Below are 21,044 nucleotides of genomic sequence, written 5' to 3'. Positions count from 1 at the left end.
AAGACTCTATTCCTCACTCTACATGCACTGCCCTCACTCCCCCACACCCCCAGGAATACCTCTGTCTTCAGCTTCCCCTCCACTCCCACCTCATGTTTATATGTGTGCTGCTCCGTCCACCAAACAGTGATGACTCAATTTACACCTCACTATCCGAAAACATGGACGAACTTCTATCCTCTCATCCAAACTCACTCTTCCTCATATGTGGTGACTTCAATTGTTATCATGCCAGTTGTCTGGGTGTGGGTACCTCTCTCACCTGTCATGGCACCTCAGCAAAAGACTTCTGCGATTCATTGGGACTGACTCAATCGGTCAACTTCCCGACCCGGATCTCAATCAATGGTCCTCCGTTGCTTCTGGATCTGATTTTTACAAATTTCCCTGAAAATATATGCTGTTCTTTCTCCGCACCAATCGGTTCTTCTGACCATGTGCTTGTCAAAGTAAACATCTCTCTGGCTGTTATGAGAGAACCACCTCAGTGCTGTCGAGTCTGACATTTCACTCAGGCCAACTGGCAGGGTCCTCAAGCAGCCTTCAAACTTATAGACTGGTCTCCCATCTCTACTTTCTCCAACATCGACTCATCCTAGGATTTCTTTCAAAGAAACTCGCTCTCCCTCATGCACAGATTTATCCCCTCTCGTCTTCAGTTGTCCTACCCTACCTCCCGCCCTTGGTTGAAGCTTGTGGTGAGGCAGTTGTCCTGAAACAACTTGCCTTTGCCTCATGGAAAGTAAACCCAACTGAGGGTAATCTCAGTTCCTTCCATAATGCTCAGAAAAAGTGTGTGTCTACCCTCAGGAGAGCCAGAAAACAACATCTTTCTCATCTCAAGTCTGAACTCTCAAACCTTTCTCCCTCCTCCAAATCCTGGTGGCATCTAATCAAATCTGTTTCTGGTGTATGTTCCCCCTCCATCCCTCCCTTAACTCAAATGACCTTACTGCTGACACCGCATGTGAAAAGGCTGAATGCCTAAACTCGGTGTTTGCTTCGAAATATTCTATCCGAAACCCATCGCTTTCTGGACCCACCTTACCCAGTCGCACCCAACTGTCCCTGGACTCTGTGTCCTTTTCTTCTGACAAAGTGGAGAGTTTGCTGTTAAACCTCGACTCGGATTCTGCAACCGGTCCAGACGGCATCAGCCCACGTGTCCTAAAAACCTGCTCCTCTGCTCTTGCTCACCCTCTCTCTGTTCTATTCACCCTATCATTTGCTCAAGGTCATCTGCCATCTGCTTGGAAATCAGCAAACATTACCGCCCTGCATAAAAAGGTGCAAAAATAGATCCCTGCAACTACAGACCAATCAGCCTTCTCCCAATCATCAGCGAGATTATGGAACCCATCATCACTTCAGACATCAAATCCTTCCTCTTCTCCAATGGCTTGTTTTCCAACCATCAATTTGGTTTCAGACCAGATCACTCTACCATGGATATGCTGCTTCTGCTCTCCCAACAATGGATGGAGTTACTCAATGCAAAACATGAGATCAGAGCCATATTCCTAGACATATCGCATGCTTTTGACACAGTCTGGCACCCTGCCCTGCTCACCAAACTCTCTTCCTATGTTAAGCAAGGCCATATACACTCTTGGCTCACAGGCTTCATCTCCTGCACAGCCAATATGTGGTCCTAAATGGAGTTCTCTCATCCCCTCTTCCTGTTCAGGCTGGAGTTTCTCAAGGCAGCGTTCTTGGCCCTGTTCATTTTCTGTTTTTCATCAATGATCTCTCCAACTCTCTAGAAAATCCTCTTTATCTTTTTGCTGATGACTCTCCCCTCTGTTGTCATCTGTCATCATGTTGTCTGTCATCCCTCAGACTGGCAAGCCACAGCTTCTTCACTCTTTGCAGATCAGGATAAAATCACAAGCTGGTCCAACACGTGGAACATGTCTTTCAATGCTGACAGATCTATCTCACACACTCACGATGTCTCTTCGAAAGCACTGTTTACAATACCCCCCCCACCCCCATATACTCTATCTACAATCCTCTGGAAGAAGTCATTTTTTCAAGCTTCTGGGTCTCACTATCGACCATGATCTTTCCTGGGAAAACAAGATTTCCAACCTGGCCTCCAAAGCCATTCGCCGACTGGGAATCCTCCATCGGGCAAAGTCCTTCCTCGGCCCACCTGAGCTTCTGACCACTTACAAATCTTTCGTCTGCAGCCTGATAGAGTACTGCTCTTCCCACTGGGCTGGTGTTCCTGCCTCTCACCTTTCTCGGCTTCACGCTGTGGAAACCAAGGCGTTTTGGATTATTGGTATCTCCCGCAGTGAGGCTGAGTCTTTGGGCCTCTCACTTTCTCACCGCAGGCAGGTTGGTGGCCTTTCTGTCTTCTACAGTCTCCTCTCTGGTCTCGCCTCCTCTACTCTATCTGTGATATGTCCCCACCATATTTCCCCAGGGCGCTCAAGGTCCGTTAACAACCCCCTTCTGGTAAAACTACCAAAATCACGAATCACTGCTCACCTTCACTCTTTCATTCCTCTTTTTTCCTGCCTTTGGAATCATCTCCCACACTCTGTTCAATCCCATTTTTCCCTCCAGGCCTTCAAAACAGTTGTTCACCACCAACCCTTATCTTCGCCCATCGAAAACCTCGACCTTTTCTACCCCCGTTAATGCACCCCAAACCTACCTCCTTCAAATTCCCTGCTTTCCTTCCTGAATGTCCATGTAATATCCATCTTGTATACACCGTGTTCCCTGCCACATTCCTCTCCCTTCCACAGATCTCCTAATGGCTCTGTTCCTCACTGTTTTGTCCTTCATTCTCCCAGCCCTCTTGTCTCATGCCCCCCTTGCTGCATATTGTATGTTCACTCTCATATGATCCTCGACAATGTATACAAAAAGAAAGAACAAAAAAAAGTGGTTTCTCTTCTGAGTATTTTCAAAGTTTTTTTCCCTTCGTTCCAATGTAGCTGCCAGACCACGTGACACATGATGGCCATTTTAATGAAAATCCAGTTCAAATTTCAAGGCAATCGGATGAAAATTGAGGATTTCAGAAATTTGGCTAATGTTGACTTTTTAGATTTTGTTGATCTCAAAAAAATGGTGCTTGAATTCAGTGAGGTGACATGAAAATACTGTTCAAATTTCGAGTCCATTGAATGAAAATTGACAATTTTAGAAATTTGGGCTATGTTGACCTTTTAGGCTATGTTGACATCAAAAAGAATTGGTGGTTGAATTCAGTGTCCTGATCTGAAATTCCTGTTCAAATTTAAAGTCAATCGGAAGAAAAGTGACAATTTTAGAAATTTCGGCCTATGCTGACCTTTTGGCCGATATTGGCCTCAAAAATAATTTGTAGTTGAATTCAATGACCAAATTTACAAATCTTCTTCAAATTTCAAGCCAATCAGATGAAAATTGACAATTTTAGAAATTCCGTCTATGTTGACATTTTGGCTTTTGTTGACCTCAAAAATAATTGGTCGTTGAAGTCAATGTCCAAATGTGCAAATCCTCTACAAACTTCAAGACAATCAGATGAAGATTGAGGCTTTCAGAAATTTGGCCTATTTGACCTTTTGGCTTAGGTTGACCTCAAAAATAATTGGTGCTTAAATTCAGTGAGCTGATATGAAAATCCTGTTCAAATTTCAAGTTGGCGGACCAACCCTCATTAGGACACAAAATATGATATGTACAGAGTGTTCCAAAAAGACCCGGACAACTTTGGTTGTTGATATATTTAGAACCACAAATGATACAACGATGCACTTTGGTTTATATGTTGGGGAATCAACCTCTGCAAGTAAATAATATAGCCATATGTCCTTTTACCTTTTAATGACATTTTGTCGTTTCACCTTTTGATGGGGCAAGGGTAAGATTGGGCCAGAGGCCAGAACTGAGATTTTTAGTCTGTGGGAGTTGTATGAACATCTAACTTCTGGACTACGAAGGCGAATGGAGCACAACGGAGCAAATAGCAAAGGTATGAGTGTCGCGAATGCGGAATGAGGCAGAGCAAATACTATAGCTATGAGCGTGGCATATTGGAGTGGTCTGGAAATGAGATATTCATGCTGTCTTTCGCAAAATAGTTGGCAACTTATTGCTGCACCCTGCCTAAAATCCAAATGCCTGTCATGATTGCCTGGCAGCAATTGGTCTAGTCTTATTGAATGTTCCTTGACACCAGGTTATATTGCTTCCTATTTTAGTGTGGTTGCAATCTGGGCAGCAGTTTCTACACTATATACAAGCTGACCAGGTGGTTCCCATATCTTATGTGAATAGCAACCAATTCTTCAGATACGAGGAGCAATCAATCTTAATTGTATGGAGAACATCTCCTCACACTGACGCATGACTTCATCTGCCACTGAAAATCTCTTCATTCTGTCTGGATTAACCATTCTATCTATATATTACTAAAACTCACATCTTGTATGTATGTATGTATGTATGTTCCCAAAATACAGCCAAAACAGTACACGATAGCGCAAAAATTTTAGGGCCACCTTACTCACCATTCTCATGCAGTGTGCAGTATCAAGTTTCGTTCAAATTGGGCAATGAAAAAAATCATGAAAAAATAAATTCCCGATTCAGTCAAGTCCTCTTCGGGAGAATTTAATCAATGCAAACAACCTCAGTGGTATAGTTCACTGGAGCTATCTGTTTTTTTTGTTGAAATGGTTTTTTTTCATCAACCACTGTCACAACAGGAACCCAACGGGTTCACGGGTCATCTAGTATATTACTAAAACTCTCATCTTGTATGTATGTTCCCGAAATACAGCCAAAACGGTACACGATAGCGCAAACATTTTGGGGCCACCTTACTCACCATTCCCCTGCGGTGTGCAGTATCAAGTTTCATTCAAATCGGGCAACGAAAAAATTATTAAATAATCAATTCCCGATTCAGTCAAGTACTCTTCTGGAGTATTTGATCAATGTAAACAACCTCAGTGGTATAGTTCGCTGGAGCTATCTTTTTATTTTCTTGAAATGATTTATTTCATCAACTGCTGTGACAACAGAAACCCAAAGGGTTCACAGGTTATCTAGTTACTTATACTTTTTTCCACAAGCACAAGGCTCATGGAAGAGCAAGATTAATTTTACAGTGGGTGAGCGAGGCAACTATTGGGCACAACTGGCAAGGGGACAACAAACAGGAAAGTAAGAGTTGGGTTAAGAAAGGTTAATGAAGATCATGTGTCAGGATTGGGGGGGTGGGGGGGTGGCATGAGGTGGCAGTGCACTGCCTGCTTCAAACCTTGGATCGAAGAGTAAGCTGGAACACTCTCTGCAAGCTGGTTCCATAGACTGGAGAAGTGAGGAATAAAAAGGTCGAGGTGTGCAGTCACCCTGGATTTTATAAGTTTACGTGGGAGGGGGTTACTGGAATAACACGTGCATCCTGGAGATGCTGGGGAGGATAAGGGAACTGAGACAGTGGAGCGAGCAATGTTGGGGAATCGGCGGCAGAAATTCCAAATGGACATTTGTATTTTCATGGTGTGTCATTCCAAATGGACATTTGTATTTTTGTGGTGTATTGTAATTCTAAATGGACATTTGCATTTCTATGGTTATCTTTAACTGCACATCGAATCATCTATGGTGACCATACAATTACAATGAACTACCTCAAATTTCCATTATGTAATGCTAATTTATAGATACGAAAAACATGAAGGGGAGGCTTTCTTTTGTGGAAATAAAATGTCCCATCATTGTAATCCCTTTGTTTTGTTTAATCCCCACTTTTGAGGCTTTCCTTTTAGGTGTTCCTTGCCAAAGTGACACGGAATAAACGTGTGTAAGCTGCCATAAAATCTGGACTCCGAGTATAGAGTAAGGGATTACAGGCAGAATTGATATAACCAACCCAGATGATAATATAGAACTGGTTGTCTGTGATGCATTTTTGACAAAAGCTTAGGATGGGATATATGGTGAAGAAAGGAAACCAACAAATGATGAAAACACCCAAAATGAGAGCGAGGGTCTTCAATGCCCTCCGGTCATTGCTTGATATTGATTTGGAGGCATGTTTGTTTAGTTTCTCCACCTGAAAAATATCCACCATTAAAAAAGAACATTTTCAGTCATTTTTGTTCAGGCAATTGCTATTGATAATGAAACATATTTACATGAAAGTAATCTTTAAATGAGACACCTTGCCAAATGACAATGATAAACAAAAACAAGGAGCGGTACATTCAAAGTACACCATCTTATTGCAAAATAAATAAATAAGTCCTCCAGTGCATGACATTGTCGGGGTGCCAAAGGCACGGGGCAATGCTGCGGTGTACTTCGGTGTACACACCAAAGCGGTGTACTTGTGAGTGAATGTGTACAAATGATACTTAGTTTATAATATGTACAAATGTACTTCTGAGGTAAATAGGTACAAATGATAAATCAAAAATACTCTTTATAGCCAAATCACTTGGTGACTGTCATGTCCAAATATCAGGTTCCAAGCTCAAAAGGTGCTTGAGATATTGTCAGGATGAAAAACAAAATAATTAAGTAATTAATAAATCGATAATAATTAAGTAATTGAGCAATTAATTGATTCATAAAAAAATTTAAAATAACATTTTTTCAAAGGAAATCTTAACTTTTGCCTCCAAATTTCAGCTTCCTTGATCAAAGGATAGCTGAGATATCGCCGGGACAAACAAGAAAACAAACAGGAAGCGGTACATTCAAAGTACACCACCCTCATGCCAAATAAACAAGAAAAAGAGCAATCAGAGATTTGCAGACCCTTGCCAGGACTTCTTTTCAGTGGTGTATTTTTTATAGGTTTGAGGGTAAATCCAATATGGCTGCCAAACCATGTGACCTATGATGTTATATGTGTGAATATTTTGTTCCTCATGACAGGCGGTCATATGTGTAAAGTTTCGCCTCGATTTGTTCAGCCACTTTAGAGAAGAAGATTTTTGAAGGTGGTTTTTTTAAAACACAATATGGATGCCGAATGATGTGACCGATGACGTCATGATTTTTTCTTCTGTGGACCATTTTATCCCTAGATGACCCTCAAAAATGTTGATATTGATCGGATGTGGCATTCTACATATGCAATTATGACGTTATAATGAGGGCCCCTATGACGTCATTAAAAGCACACTCATTCCCCATGAGGAGTACTTGCGTGTGCCAACTTTCAATTTTTTCCTTGGTGCAATTTCAGAGATTCAGAGGTCTAAAGTTTTTCCATTGTTAGCCGCATCTCGAGTAGCGAACACTGGCTCTGAGAGAGCTCCGCGGCGTTCTTCTTCTTCTTCTTCTTCTTCTTCTTCTTCTTCTTCTTCTTCTTCTTCTTCTTCTTCTTCTTCTTCTTCTTCTTCTTCTTCCAAAACCTTTCGGACTCGGCTCTTTTATATACAGGATCCCTATCTCCTTAAATACTAAACACCTGGACACATCCTCGCATTGAGGGTGCCTTTTGAGAGCGTCTATCATCAACTTTCAAATATATTCGGACATTTGCTTTAAAGTTTCAAAAATTTCACGTTACTATTTTAAGATTATTCCATTTTATGTGTTGTAATTTCGTAAATACACGACTTTCTCATCATGAACAGGAGCCTCCATGACGAGTCTCGCTATTGGCTCCATCAAGGCACTGATGAAATATCGGAAGTTGTTGTTATTGCCTTTAGGACGCGGCTCTTGGACACATTTGTCCTCATTCTTCTTGTTGTTGTTGTTGTTGTTGTTGTTGTTCTGGTGAAGACAAAATCTTTCTGGGGGTGAGAATAGGGAGTGAAGCAGGCAGGGAGGCTACATGGAGGTACCTGATGCCCGAAACGCACTTGACGTCCGAAAGGCACTTGATGCCCTGGAGGCACCCGATGCCCTGGGGCACTTGATGCCCTGGAGGCACTGGATGCCCTGAGGGCACCTGATGCCCTGGGACCACCTGATGCCCTGGAGGCACTCGATGCCCTGGAAGCTAGCTCGCATAGCAAGGAGATTGACTGGTGGAATGACGCGGCTCTTGGAAACATTTGTCCTTGTTCTAATATGGCTGCCACACCACGTGACCTATGACATCATAATTATCATTGAAACATTCTACATGAGTAGTTGCACCAATGGTGAAAACCTCGTCTCAATCCGACAAGCGGTTGCACAGAAAAAACACGAAAGTTCTGTGTGGACAAACAGACAGACAAACAAGCAGACAAACAGACAAATAAATGGACCCAAATGCAATACCCTCCCCTTTGGCGAGGGTAGTAAATAAATCTTCTAGTGCGCGACATTGATAGTGTGTCAAAGGTGCCCTGGCAAAGCTGCTGTGCAGCACGTGGAGACAGAATTGGGAGGGAGCGGTATACTTCTGAGGTGAATGTGCACAAATGATACGTAGTTTATTTGTACAAATCTACTTCTGAAGTAAATGTGTACAAATGATACTTTCTCGCCATGCAGCATATGGAGACGGATTTGGAGTGATCGGTGTGCAATAAATGATTGATTCAGTGATTAATTCCAGAATTAAAATAAATAATACTCATAAAATAATTGATTTCTCAATAAATTGCCGAATAGCATACCGAAACCACCGCTTTTTCATCCGAAACTGTAACTTTTTGAAAATTAACTAATTAATCGAAAAATGAATAATTAATCGATTGATTGATTAATCAATAAATATAAATGAGCCTTTATAGCCAAATCACTTGGTCACTGTCATGTCCAAATATCAGCTTCCTTGCTCAAAATGTGCCTGAGATATTGCCAGGATGAGAAATAAATAATTAAGTAATTAATAAATCCATAGTAATTAAGTAATTAATTGATTAATAAAAAAAAATGTTTTTTCCCAAAGAAAATCTTCACTTTTGTCCCCAAATTTCAGCTTCCTCGTTCAAAGGATGGCCGAGATATCGCCCGGACAAGCAAGGAAGAAAATATTAAATCGATAAATTGATGAATCAATAAATCAAAAATACCCTTCAATCACTTGGTCACTGTCATGTCCAAATATCAGCTTCCTAGCTCAAAAGGTGCCTGCGATATTGCCAGAATGAGAAATAAAATAATTAAGTAATTAATTGATTAATCAAAAAAAATATAAAATAACCTTTTTCCCAAAGCCCATCTTCACTTTTGTCCCCAAATTTCAGCTTTCGAGCTCAAAGGATGGCTGAGATATTGCCTGACAAACTAAGAAGAAAATGAAAAATCACTCATAGAGCATCACTTAGCGAAACAGAACGGCATTCGGTGAAGCACGTACCTCCGCCAGGCTGAACAGTTTAAATTTTGTATCCCACTGACAGGCCAGATCTGAATCCGGAGCTGAACCAAAATCGAATCTGCTTGTTCTTTTTGCCTAACCAACTCATCCACCTAGTTTTGTCACAAGTCGTCCACAACTTTTAGAGATATCATGCTATACATCGTTTTTGGTCCCATCTCTTTTTGAAAATTAACTCGACGGTGAAGAAAAAAATTTCTCAATGGTGAAGAAGTTCTTGAAAAACTCTCGGATTCGTATCCGAATACGGATCTTCGCAAAAATCGAATCAATTTGTCGTTGGCACACACCCAACATGTCCACCAGGTTTAATCCGAATCTGTCCACGACTTTTTGAGGTATCATGCAATATCGTTTTAGCCACATCTCTCAATGGTGAAGAATCACTTAAAAATTAAATAATTCTCATTTACGGATCAAGATTCAGATCTTCACCAAAATTGAATCACTCACTTTAAAAATTCTCAGATCCAGATCCGGATTCGGATCTTCACGAAAATTAAGCATTGCTGTGCTTGGTCAGTCACCTACACACACACACACACACACACACACACACACACACACACACACACACACACACACACACACACACACACACACACACACACACACACACACACACACACACACACACACACACACACACACTTTCAGAACAATTGCTTAACAACTGTGGCCAATATCGTGTGACAAACAAACAGACAAATAGACAAACAGACACAGGCAAACACTACAGACCAACATACTTGGCGAAACTTTTTTTTCGCCAAGTAACAAGAAAACAAACAAACAATAAAACGGAGTGAAAACTGAGTACTCCCTTCCTTCAGTGCCCGAGGATGACCTCATGCATCTCCTGGATATGGCATTGAGAAGAAGTGGTGTACAATATAATGCTTTTGAAACTAGACATTATACTGTTGCAGGTGCCGGGTATCGGCGGCGAGCACGAAAACAAGGTGGAGTAGTAGAGTCGTCTCCACCGAACACCCTGAATTTAGGTTGTGACCCTCGGATAAGTCCGAAAGGCACGGGTCCCTTAATGGACCATGAATCGCCAATAATTCCACCATGTGGGGTAGGTAGGGTTAATTGCCAAACTTCAATATACCTAAGTACCCACGCGGCAAAGCTTGCGGCGAATTCACACCCTCGACAGACCTCGAAGGGGACGAGCCATTACCGTGCCCGAACCGTGTGTAACCTGAGCGGATGGTTACCGAGGCTTGTCGGTCCAAATGAACAATTGACTGCCTGCTATTTCTCAACACACACCCTGCTAAATAAATGAAAGAAATGACAGGGAACGAGCTGGGACATTCAACAATAGGGAAATTTATTTACAATAATCGGGGGATGAGGGGAGCAAGTAAGGACAGAATTATCCGAATAAAGAAGGGAATGAAATGTACAAGCAATTCCTTTTAAAAAATCCACTTAGAGACAGGGCCCACGGACACACACGCACACACAAATACCCCAGAAAGAGATGGACCTCGAGGTCATCATTGCCCCTTCAGCTCGGGAGGGAAGACAAGCTGAGGGAAGAGAACATGGCTGGCAACCTGGCCACGTTTGCGCAGCTGGACCACCGCACCTTCCAGGATCACCATGCGCCAAAGAACGGACCAGGGGAGCCTAACCCAGAGGAGTGAGACAAGATGATCTCCCGTGATGAGATGGTCGACTGCTTGTTGTAATGCGCCAGACGAGATGCCTCGGATGCGCGGGATGCAGTCAGCCGCAGACCCAGACTGAAGAGCGCTCGAGCAGACGGGACGCAATCACCAATGTTTTTTCGTCGTTTTGGGGGGCGGGTCCGCTCCCCGTCACCTGCTCCCATTGGGTGGACGGCATGTCGTGGCTCCGCCTTCTTGAAAAGGACCGTTCCGGCTTGGTCCGCGCGTTGCCCACTGGGTGGAAAATGACGCATAGCCTTATTTGGCACAAAGCCAGAACGAAGCGCTCTGTGACCATATTTGGGGTGAAATCCACACCGCCTGGGGCATGGAATTCCGCCCATGCACACGCCCGCATGCCGGCGAGCGTGCAAAGAGCGCGGACAATGCGAAGTGATGTCACTGGGGTGATGTGATGTCACTGGGGTCACTGGGGTGTCGCTGGGGTGCGAGTGATGTCACTGGGGACCTCGCGGCGCGAGTTACGTGCGCGTGAGCACGTTGGCTCACATGGCGGACCCCTCGGACGCGAGCGCTGATTGCGATGCGCATGGCGACGACAAGGCCTCGTTTACCGGCCATCAGAAGGGACGAGCGAGTGAGCTGTAGACCGCCGCCTTGGCAATGCAAGAGAGAGAAAAAAAAAGCCTCGCTCCAAGTACATGGTGCCACAGGATGTGGAAAGCATCCTGCTTGGGCATAGGAGCATTAGTTAGCGAGATGGGTTTAGCTTAGTTAGACCAGCCTCATGGGGAATGAGCGCGAAGAGCGTGGATAGAAGAGAGGGACAAAGCAGAGGGTTGTTGTTGGAGTAAAAATCCTATCTATAAAATAACTTCGCAGCGCACGTGCACTTAATTCCCATTAGACATAGGGGAAAGGGAGCTATCTTTCCACATTTACTTAACAAAAATAACTGAGCTACGGGGACCTGAATGTTGAGTGCTCATGGCTGCCAGATTCGTAGCAATACAAGGGGAATAACATATATATATATATATATATATATATATATATATATATATATATATATATATATATATATATATATATATACATATATACAGAGCTCGGACTCAGCATGCGTCCGTCCATCCTTCCTTCCATCCCTCCCTCCCTCCCTCTGTCCATTCGTCTGTCCGTCCAGCCATGTGACTATATGTCTATTATTTACGTAATATTGGAACGTACCTTTCAACTGCTGAGACTCCTTTGACCTTTGAAGACCCAGAAGATCCTAAAGACCCCAAAGACCTTGAAGACCCAAAATATTCCGAAGACACAAAAGACCCCAAGGCCCGAAAAGACCCAAAAGACCCCGAAGACACAAAATACCCAAAATACCCAGAAGACCTCCAAGACCCAAAATATCCCAAAGACACCAAAGACTCCAAAAGTCCCCGAATACCCAAAATACCCCAAATACTCAAAAGATACAAAAAACCAAAAAATATCCAAAAGACTCAGTAGACCCCAAATACCCAAAAGACCCAAAACACCCCAAAGACCCCAAAGACCAAAGCGACCTTGAAGACCCAAAATACCCCAAAGGCATAAAAAACCCAAATGACTTATAAGACCCAAAAGACCCTGAAGAACCAAAAGACCTAAAACAGCTAAAATACCCCAAAGACATGAAAGACCCTGGAGACCCTTAAATACTCAAAAGACCCTGGAGACCCTTATATATGAATAAGACACAGAAGACCCCAAAATACTCAAAAGACCAAAAATACATCAAAGACCCAAAAGACTGAAAATACCCTGAAGACCCAAAACACCAAAAAGACCTGAAGATCCACAAGACACAAAAGACCCCAAGGACCCAAAATATCCTAAAGACCACAAGTATGAAAAAGTTCCTGAGGACCCCCGCCCCCCCCCAAAAAAACAAAAATACCCAAAGAACCCAGAGGACTCAAAATACCACAAGGACCCAAAGCACCCAGAGGACATAAAAGACCCCAAAGATTCAGGGCATCCAAAAGACCCCAAGGCCCGAAAAGACCATGAGAACCCAACATACCTGGAGAACCCAAAATATTTGGAGGATCCAAAAGACCCAATGGACCCAAAAAGACACAACGCGACTATCACGGACCCATGAAAATTCTGCATAATGTAAAATGTGACTTCAGGTCCCTAACCCCCCCCTCCAACACCCACACACAATCCCCATGTCCTTAACCCCCCTTCCAACCACACCCAAACTGTGCTAACCTCCCCATTTCTTCAAATGCTCAAACCCCTCCCAACCCAATGTCCTCAACTACAACCCCCACCCCCTCAACCACCTGAAACCCCTCGATCCCAACTCTGTCCCCTCTCTGCCCTCGCTCCACCAAGCCAACTCAGTCATCCCCTTCCCCTTTCTTCTTCAAGTCCTCAACTGCCCCACACCCCAAGTACTCAATCCCCCTTCCAACCCCAAGTCCACCCCTCCCCCTTTTCCAACGTCTCAATCTCCCTCTTCCAACTCCATGCACCCTCACCCCCAACTCTCTGTCCTCCCCTCCCCACTTCTTCCTGTTCTTAACGTTTCACAAATATACACAAGGAACTTTGGCGCATGAGAAGGCCATTTGGTCTGTCATACCTGCATTGTTCTTGTTTCCGTTTGTTAAGAACAATGTTTAAAGTAAATAAATGTGGAACGTAAAATTCAAAATTTCTTCCCCCTTTCTTCCCTTATCCTTACAAAAATTAATGGACCAGTGTTTGTATGTTTGTTTGTTTGTTGTGCTACTCCTACAGTTGTGGGCCGATTCCATCCAGACTTGTTACTTGGATCAGCATGACCCCAATTAATGTATAGGGTGTTTTTATCTTTTCCAGTGGTCTTGGGGAGAGGGGGAGGGAAACAACTTCTCTATGAAAATGTGTATCATGTGGCACCACCTCAAGGTGGGGGAGGGTATTACAAGTCTCCACCATTTACAGTGCAGGTTCCAGTATTCCCATCCCCACGTTTTCCAGTGCAGTGAGGTGTTTTAAATTGTAAGCAGCAGGTATGCTTTTGGTTCATGCACATAACTTTATGGGGGGGGCGGGTTTCCCCCTACGCAAAAAGGTATGCGTCAGAAGAACGTGTTACATGCTTGGGACAAGATCGCCCATAGGGTGGGTACTTTGCACATATTTCTATATAAGGGCTAATTAAAAGATTTGATATTACAATATATGATGTTCAATCGTTTCAGTCAACAAATATATTAAGGAAGAGTGTTTTATTAAAATATGTCAAACTTTATCATCAGCTCATTTGAGAAGACCTTGTGTGTGGTGTGTGGGGAGGGTAGACCCACATCTACTCCTGACAGAGAATGGGGGTACATGGACAAGTTGTGAACATTTTGATGGCAGAACACCAACCCTGGAGAGGTTTCCACGCTGTCCTTTGGCTTGCACCATAATTAGGAATTTAGTCAGGGTATCAGCACCTGCACAATATGGCTTCTTTTCTTCTCTCTTCTCAGCCCACACCCATTGGGCTGCATGGTCAAAAAATGACATTATTAGTTAGGTAAGGCCAAGTACAAAGGCTGGGTTGCCACACTGCTGTCTGTGAGGTTATGGCAAGAATTTGTAATTTGCTTAGGGTGCCAGAAATACTTCCCTTACAAGTTGTCGAAATATACTACAGCACCTTTAACAGATATCCCAAAGCAGATGGTGCAGCAAACTTAAGTACATTTGAGCTACAGAGCACTTTGTGATGCAACCCCTGCCTGCAACAGTTCATAGCGGGGTCATCAATCAAATCCAGACTTAAGAGCCCAATGTTAAGTGCACAATCCGCAGGACTTTGTATTTTCCACCCACCCCATTAACCTTCCCCAAGTTCACCTCTTTCTCGGTTTCCAGTTTTATCCTTCCACTTCTGTGATTGAGAGTTTACGGCTGTACCTATCTTGTTCACCCCTTGTGTTCCCCCCCTTGCTCTCATTCTTCCTTATCTCTCCAAGTCTCCCTCCATTTTGTCCCTCAACCCTGCTTAGTGAGTTGTGCCCTAACCTCTCTTTCAACTGTTCTTCTCATTCTGTTACATCCTGGTCCATCCTGGATTCTAACTCCTCCATGAGCCTCGACACTGCAAACAAAAATATCTTATCTTGGAGAACATCACTTCCTTCCTTCCTTTGCAGCACATGACTGCCACTAGCATAATTTCCTAGGAGTGCAGCTTTGGTGCTGATACAGTACCCCTTGTATATTATAGCAGGAATTTTGAATTAAGCCAAGCTGATGGTGATTGCTCACCTACTCTTCATGAAGTACAACGTTGGATCTTTGATGTCCACCAAGTAATGCTGGTAGACAGCACACCCAGATTAATGTCCATCCAAGGGTCGGCACACAAATTGATGAATCTCCTCTGTGAAATACTGGTAACACTAAAATGGCACTCGGTAGAGTGCAGACCTCTGCCAGGCTGAACAGTTTACGTTTTTCATCCCACTGATAGGTCGGATCTGCATCCAGAGCTTCACCAAAATGTAATCGCCTTGTTCTTGTTACCTAACCCACTCATTCACCAAGTATTGTCATTATTTGTCCTAAACTTGAAAAATCATGATGAAAATCATTTCGGCCCCATCTCTCAATAGTGAAGAATGACTTAAAAATTATAGTATCCAGATCTGGATCTTCACCAAAACCGAAACAATTTGTCCTTGTCACACACCCAACGTGTCCACAAAGTTTAGTCCGAATGCGTCCACAACGTTTTGAGATATCCTGCTCACAGACAGACAAACAAACAGACAAACATACAGACAGGCAGGAGTGAAAACGTAACCTCTGTCCACCTTCAGTGGTGGATGTAGTAACCTCTGTGAAATACCAGGATGACAGTTTATAGCTGGGTCAAGATTCAATCCCAGGATAGGCAACTCAGGGGTGAGTGTAAATCCATAAACTCTCCTGAAAGACCCCTGCCTTACTGCCATCCCCCCTTCACTCTCAAATTGTGACACCTGGTCCTCTCACTGTCCATTCTGCTGAAAAACTCTTCTTCACTTATTTTTTTCTGTAACCTTCTTTATCTTAAACATCTCTATTAGATCCCCTCATAATCGTCTCTTTTCTAATGTTAAAATTCCCGTCTCCAGCCATTCATAATTTAGTCTGGCTACCCCTGGAAACAATATAGTTTCTCAATGCTGAACTCTCTTGATGGAAACTCTGTCATTCCTCAGATGGAGTGACCAAAACTGCACACATTATTTTACATGGTGTTTCAAAAGAAACAGTGCCATAAATACTTAACACCGCTTGTGCAAAAAGAAGTCTTTCAGAAAGAAGTATTTATTGTCAAATCCAATAAAGATTACACATCAGATATTTTACGTGAGCCAGTCAATGATACCTGCAAGTAAACAAGCATACATTTTGATTTTAAGATAAATAATAATATTTCATAAGCAACCTGTGGCTGCTGGTTGCATCATTGCTGGGAGTACAGGTGTGCCGCTGATGCAGTGCCCCCTGTTCCCCATTAGCTGGTTCTCATTTTGTTGACCTCAGCGGAATAGACAAACTGAGTGAACCCACCTGGTGTTACTTAATTGCACGACCGGAAGACTTGAACTCAAGACCCTAACATCTAAACCAGAAACTTTAACCATTAAGCCAACACCAGGCTTTTAATTGCAATATGAACATGAACAAACACACGAAACATAAGTATTTCGTTAAAGTACTCTGTTAATTTTGAAACACCCTGTATTTGAGGTCTGACAAACTAAATTCCTGAACAGTGTTAACACAACCTCTTTTGACTTCTAATTTATCTTTCTGCAATGACAACATTAAGAAACCCGATTAGCATTACCTATTGTAAGATGAATCCTGCATAGACTCATAGCATGTACAGTATTGTTTCAGGCTCAAAATAATGGGTTTTATGTTTTTAAGGTGATGCTGATAGATATTCCACAAGAAGCACCCGCTCCCTAAGGGAGCTGTCAAGGGGGTCGTGTTAATGCCAATTTTACTCCAAGGGGTCCCAGGATTATGCACACAAATATGGTTGCCATCGGTTGAGCCGTTTTTGCGGTACCAATAAAAACGTATTTTTTTTTTTGGCGGTTTTTGCGGTTCAGCTGTTTTGCCAACATACGGACGGATGGATGGGGAATTATAGTAAGATGGTGTCAGTAGGGTTGGAGTATAAAGGCCTTGTGTGAATCACACAATTTGGCATGTATGTATATATGTATACGTTTTTTAAGTATAAACAAAAAAGTTTGAAAGCCACACAATCCTTGTTTAAAAATATGAACTTAATTTTAAACTCAATCTTTTTACAGCAATTTTAGCCTTTGAAATGGACAGTGAACCTTTCTATTTTCTCCTCGAATTAAAAGTCAAACTCGGAACTTTCTGATCAACTGGTGCGATAAAAAGTTTTTACCGTCGCTACCGAAGGTGGAAGGATGTTATGTTTACACCCCTCTCTGTTTGTTTGTCTGTTAGTGGGGCAACTTAGCATAACAATTGTGCATTTTGTGAGGAAAGCACCAAAATTTGGCACACGAGTAGCCTAACATATTATGAACAGATTTGGATATTGGGCCATCTCAAAATTTTTGATGGCAGTGGAAAATGGCTGCCACAGTCATCAGCGGCTGAATTTGAGATGGCCCAAGATCCAAATCTGTTCATAATATGTTAGGCTACTAGTGTGCCAAATTTTGGTGCTTTCCTCACAAAATGCACAATTCTTATGCTATATTTAGCTAAGTTGCCCCACTATGTTTGTGTGCAGGATCTCTCAAAAAAAGTTGTGGACGGATTCTGATGAAATTTGGTGGGCAAGTTGGTTGTGTGACAGGGACGAAATGATTAGATTTGGTGAAGATCTGGATCTGGATCTGAGAATATTTAAAGTGATTCTTCACCATTGAGAGATAGGGCCAAAAACGATATACAATACAATATCTCAAAAAGTTATGGACGGATTCAGACAGAACTTGGTGGACATGTTGTGTATGTGCAAAGACAAACTGCTTCAGTTTGTTGGAGATCCAAATCCATATCCGGATACGAGGATTTTTAAATTTTTAAAGTGATTCATAACCATTGAGAGATAGGGCGAAAAACGATATTTTGCATGATATTTCAAAAAATTATTAGTCCCATTGTGTTGGACTGGATCAGGCGTTGCGTGATGGAGGTATGCGCTCTACCGAGTGCACTTCTCGTCTTTTTTATTGTGATCCCAAGCGGCCTAGAGTTGAGATAGACATAGATGTAACTCCTGAGATGTACACCCTGATGTAAGTTATTCAGCCATATAGTTGCCTCATGCTAAAAAAAAAAACAAGTTTCACCTACCTGTGTATTTGCTTCCTTCAGAATTCGTGCATACAAAAAAATCATGATGATGAGTGGTAAGTAAAAGGCAAATAAAGAGGACAAAACTGCAAAGGTTTTTGTTGCTTGAACAGTACAGCATTGAGGATTATCCAAACAATGTCGGTGCACACCATCTCCAGAGCGATTCCAGCCCAGATAAACGAGAGAGATTGCGACTCCAATGGCGATGATCCAGACGGTGATGGTGAAAACACGGGCGCGGCTCCGCGTCAGAAGGCTCGAGTACCGCAGTGGACTGGTGACGGCCAAGTAACGGTCAATGGAAATGGCACAAAGGCTGTTGATGCTGGCTGTGACACTGGCTGCGTCAATCGTGTATCTGAAATCGCACATTTGTCTCCCGAAGAGCCAAGTTCCTTTGAGGATTTGCATGGAGGTGAGAGGCATCACCACCAAGCCGATTAACAGGTCTGCACAGGCGAGGGAGCAGACGAAGTAACTGGTGACACTCTGCATCAGACGTTGAGAGCGAAGCACTGCGACCAAAACCAAGACATTGCCACTGATGGTGAAAAGTATTACGAGAGTGAACAGAACTCCAAAAATCGTGTATGATGGTTCAGTAAAACCAAACAGGATCGTGGTGTTGTTGGAATACATATAGCTCATCTACATATGCAAAAATAGAATTAAAGTCAATTGCTCTCTTTGATTCAATATACCTTTTATGCGAGCTGCTCTTGCTGCACCCTTCTGAACCTTCTGAAGGTAGTCCAATTGCGTCCTGTTTTTGTGCATTCTCCTTAATCCAATGTTACAAGCGGGGAGCATGAATGAGTATATGAAATTCCAAAACTCATCCCAAGAGAGAAGCAATTTCTGCAATTTTGCATTGAGGGGAAAATAATACAGCTAATCAAGAATTCCCAAGTTTCTTCCATTTTTGCACCTTCAGTTTGGGTGGTGTGATTGGAGAAATTAATTATCTGTGCCTTTTCAAATCCACGATCAGAGACAGCTTTGTTTCATAATGCAATTGCATAGTCTAAGGAGATGATCGAAAATTTAACTCAGAATTCCCCTTTATAAGCAACTGATGGGTGGTCAGAGTAACAAATGTTTTGGAAATAGAGTAACACTTAAATTATTTGCTTGCTGGGTTTGCTCGAAACAGGTTTTTTAACCCATTGTTGCTTTCATAGTCATTTAGATGTACAGTCATGCGTCGCTTAAGTCCCTGTCACACCTTGACGATTTAGCCAGCGTATGGCAACGTATCAAAATTGTTCTAAAATGCTGGCGTACGCTGAACTATTGATGCTTTTTTCAGTTTTGGGCGTATATTAACGAGTTGGACATATGCATAACGTATTAGTAATGTACACAGAACGTTTCGATAACTTATAGATAACTTATACCAACGAATGCTTAGCGTGTTGTCGGCATTCAAAACTTATGCCCAATGATAGTCTAACTTATGCATAGCGCACGGCAGCATATCGCTGACGATCACGTGGCGTAGCCTATTAAAAGGCTGCCGCTCGACGATTTAAATCATAACCGCCTCCCAATCCATGTTCTCACCCAGTTCCTTCTCCTCCGTTCACCTCTTCTTCTCCTGGCTCTAGTAGCATGCAACTGGTACAGTGTCAAATTTATGAGGTCATGTTGATGTTGGAGGACAGCTAGTAGGTATTGTCGTCTCTGCCTTGCCGGATCCTCCATCTCTTGGATGACATGGACATCTACTCACCATGGAGACTGAAACACTGACAGGTTCCTCCTGTGAACCCCATTGTTATATACCAATTCCCCAAAACGCTTCCAATACGCCATTATACGGGAGCTGTAAGTTAGAAACACGTTCAGTAAGTTATGTGGTCGTCCGGAAGACGTCAAATACGTCTACATATGTCAATATACGATGGAGATACGTTACACATAGGTTCAAAGCACGTTACTCATAGGTTAGAAATAAGTTTCGGGTACGCTAGACATTACCTCAACGTATTTCGACTAATGAGTAACTTAACGTTTTGTCAACGATCGCATAACGTGCCTACAACTTATGGCCAGCGTATGCGGAATGTGTGAGTCATACGCTGGCATACGTCGAAAATTTTTGAGCATGCTTAAAATTTGTCGACCAGCTCGGTGTACTACGACGTATGCCAGCGTGCTCTTAACGTATACAAAACTTACCCATAACATATTCCACGTGTGCCAGCGTATTCGCCAAATTTTTCATACGTCGGCATAAGCTGGCTAAAACGTCAAGGTGTGACAGGGGCTTTAATGACGGAGTTCTGAGAAATGTCGTATCGCGATTTCGTCATTGTGCGAACATCATAGAGTGTACTTACACAAACATAGATGGTATAGCCTACTCCACATCTCGGCTATATGGTATAGCCTATTGCTCCTAGGCTACAAACCTTAACAGCATGTTACTGTACTGAATACTGTAGGCAATTGTAGCACAATGGTAAGTATTTGTGTATCTAAACATATCTAAACATGGAAAAGGTACAGTAAAATTTGGTATAAAAGATTTAAAAAAAAAGGTAAACCTGTATAGGGAAATTACCATGAATGGAGCTTGCAGGACTGGAAGTTGCTCTGGGTGAGTCAGTGAGTGAATGGGAAGACCTAGGACATTACTGTACACTACTGTAGATTTTATAAACACTGTACACTTAGGCTACACTAAATTTAGAAAAAATACATTTTTCTTTCTTCAATAATAAATTAACCTG

The 21,044-nt window shown here is 42.6% G+C and overlaps 1 protein-coding gene across 1 annotated transcript; it reads right to left on the bottom strand.

Moving 5' to 3' along the window:
* Positions 1 to 10,115: 10,115 nt before the first annotated feature.
* LOC147033086 (beta-1 adrenergic receptor-like) lies at positions 10,116 to 18,948 on the bottom strand. Its single transcript, XM_085851210.1, has 2 exons — positions 18,307 to 18,948; positions 10,116 to 10,145 (listed from the first exon to the last, which is right to left on the bottom strand). The coding sequence occupies exons 1-2, from the start codon at positions 18,946 to 18,948 to the stop codon at positions 10,116 to 10,118; spliced, it is 672 nt and encodes a 223-aa protein (XP_085707336.1).
* Positions 18,949 to 21,044: the final 2,096 nt, after the last annotated feature.

This window comes from Eptatretus burgeri, chromosome 2, assembly GCF_056783735.1.
Source record: "Eptatretus burgeri isolate ZD-2024b chromosome 2, Ebu_testis_v1, whole genome shotgun sequence".
NCBI classification, from domain to species: Eukaryota; Metazoa; Chordata; class Myxini; order Myxiniformes; family Myxinidae; genus Eptatretus; species Eptatretus burgeri.
The sequence above is the reverse complement of the archived record's forward strand: the minus strand, read 5'-3'. Positions and strand labels throughout refer to the sequence as shown.

Coding starts and splice junctions, on each gene's coding strand:
- LOC147033086 (XM_085851210.1), bottom strand. CDS start 18,948: ATGTATTCCAACAACACCACGATCCTGTTTGGTTTTACTGAACCATCA. Junction 10,146..18,306: donor TGAAGGAAGCAAATACACAG/GTAGGTGAAACT, acceptor TGCCATATCCAG/GAGATGCATGAGGTCATCCT.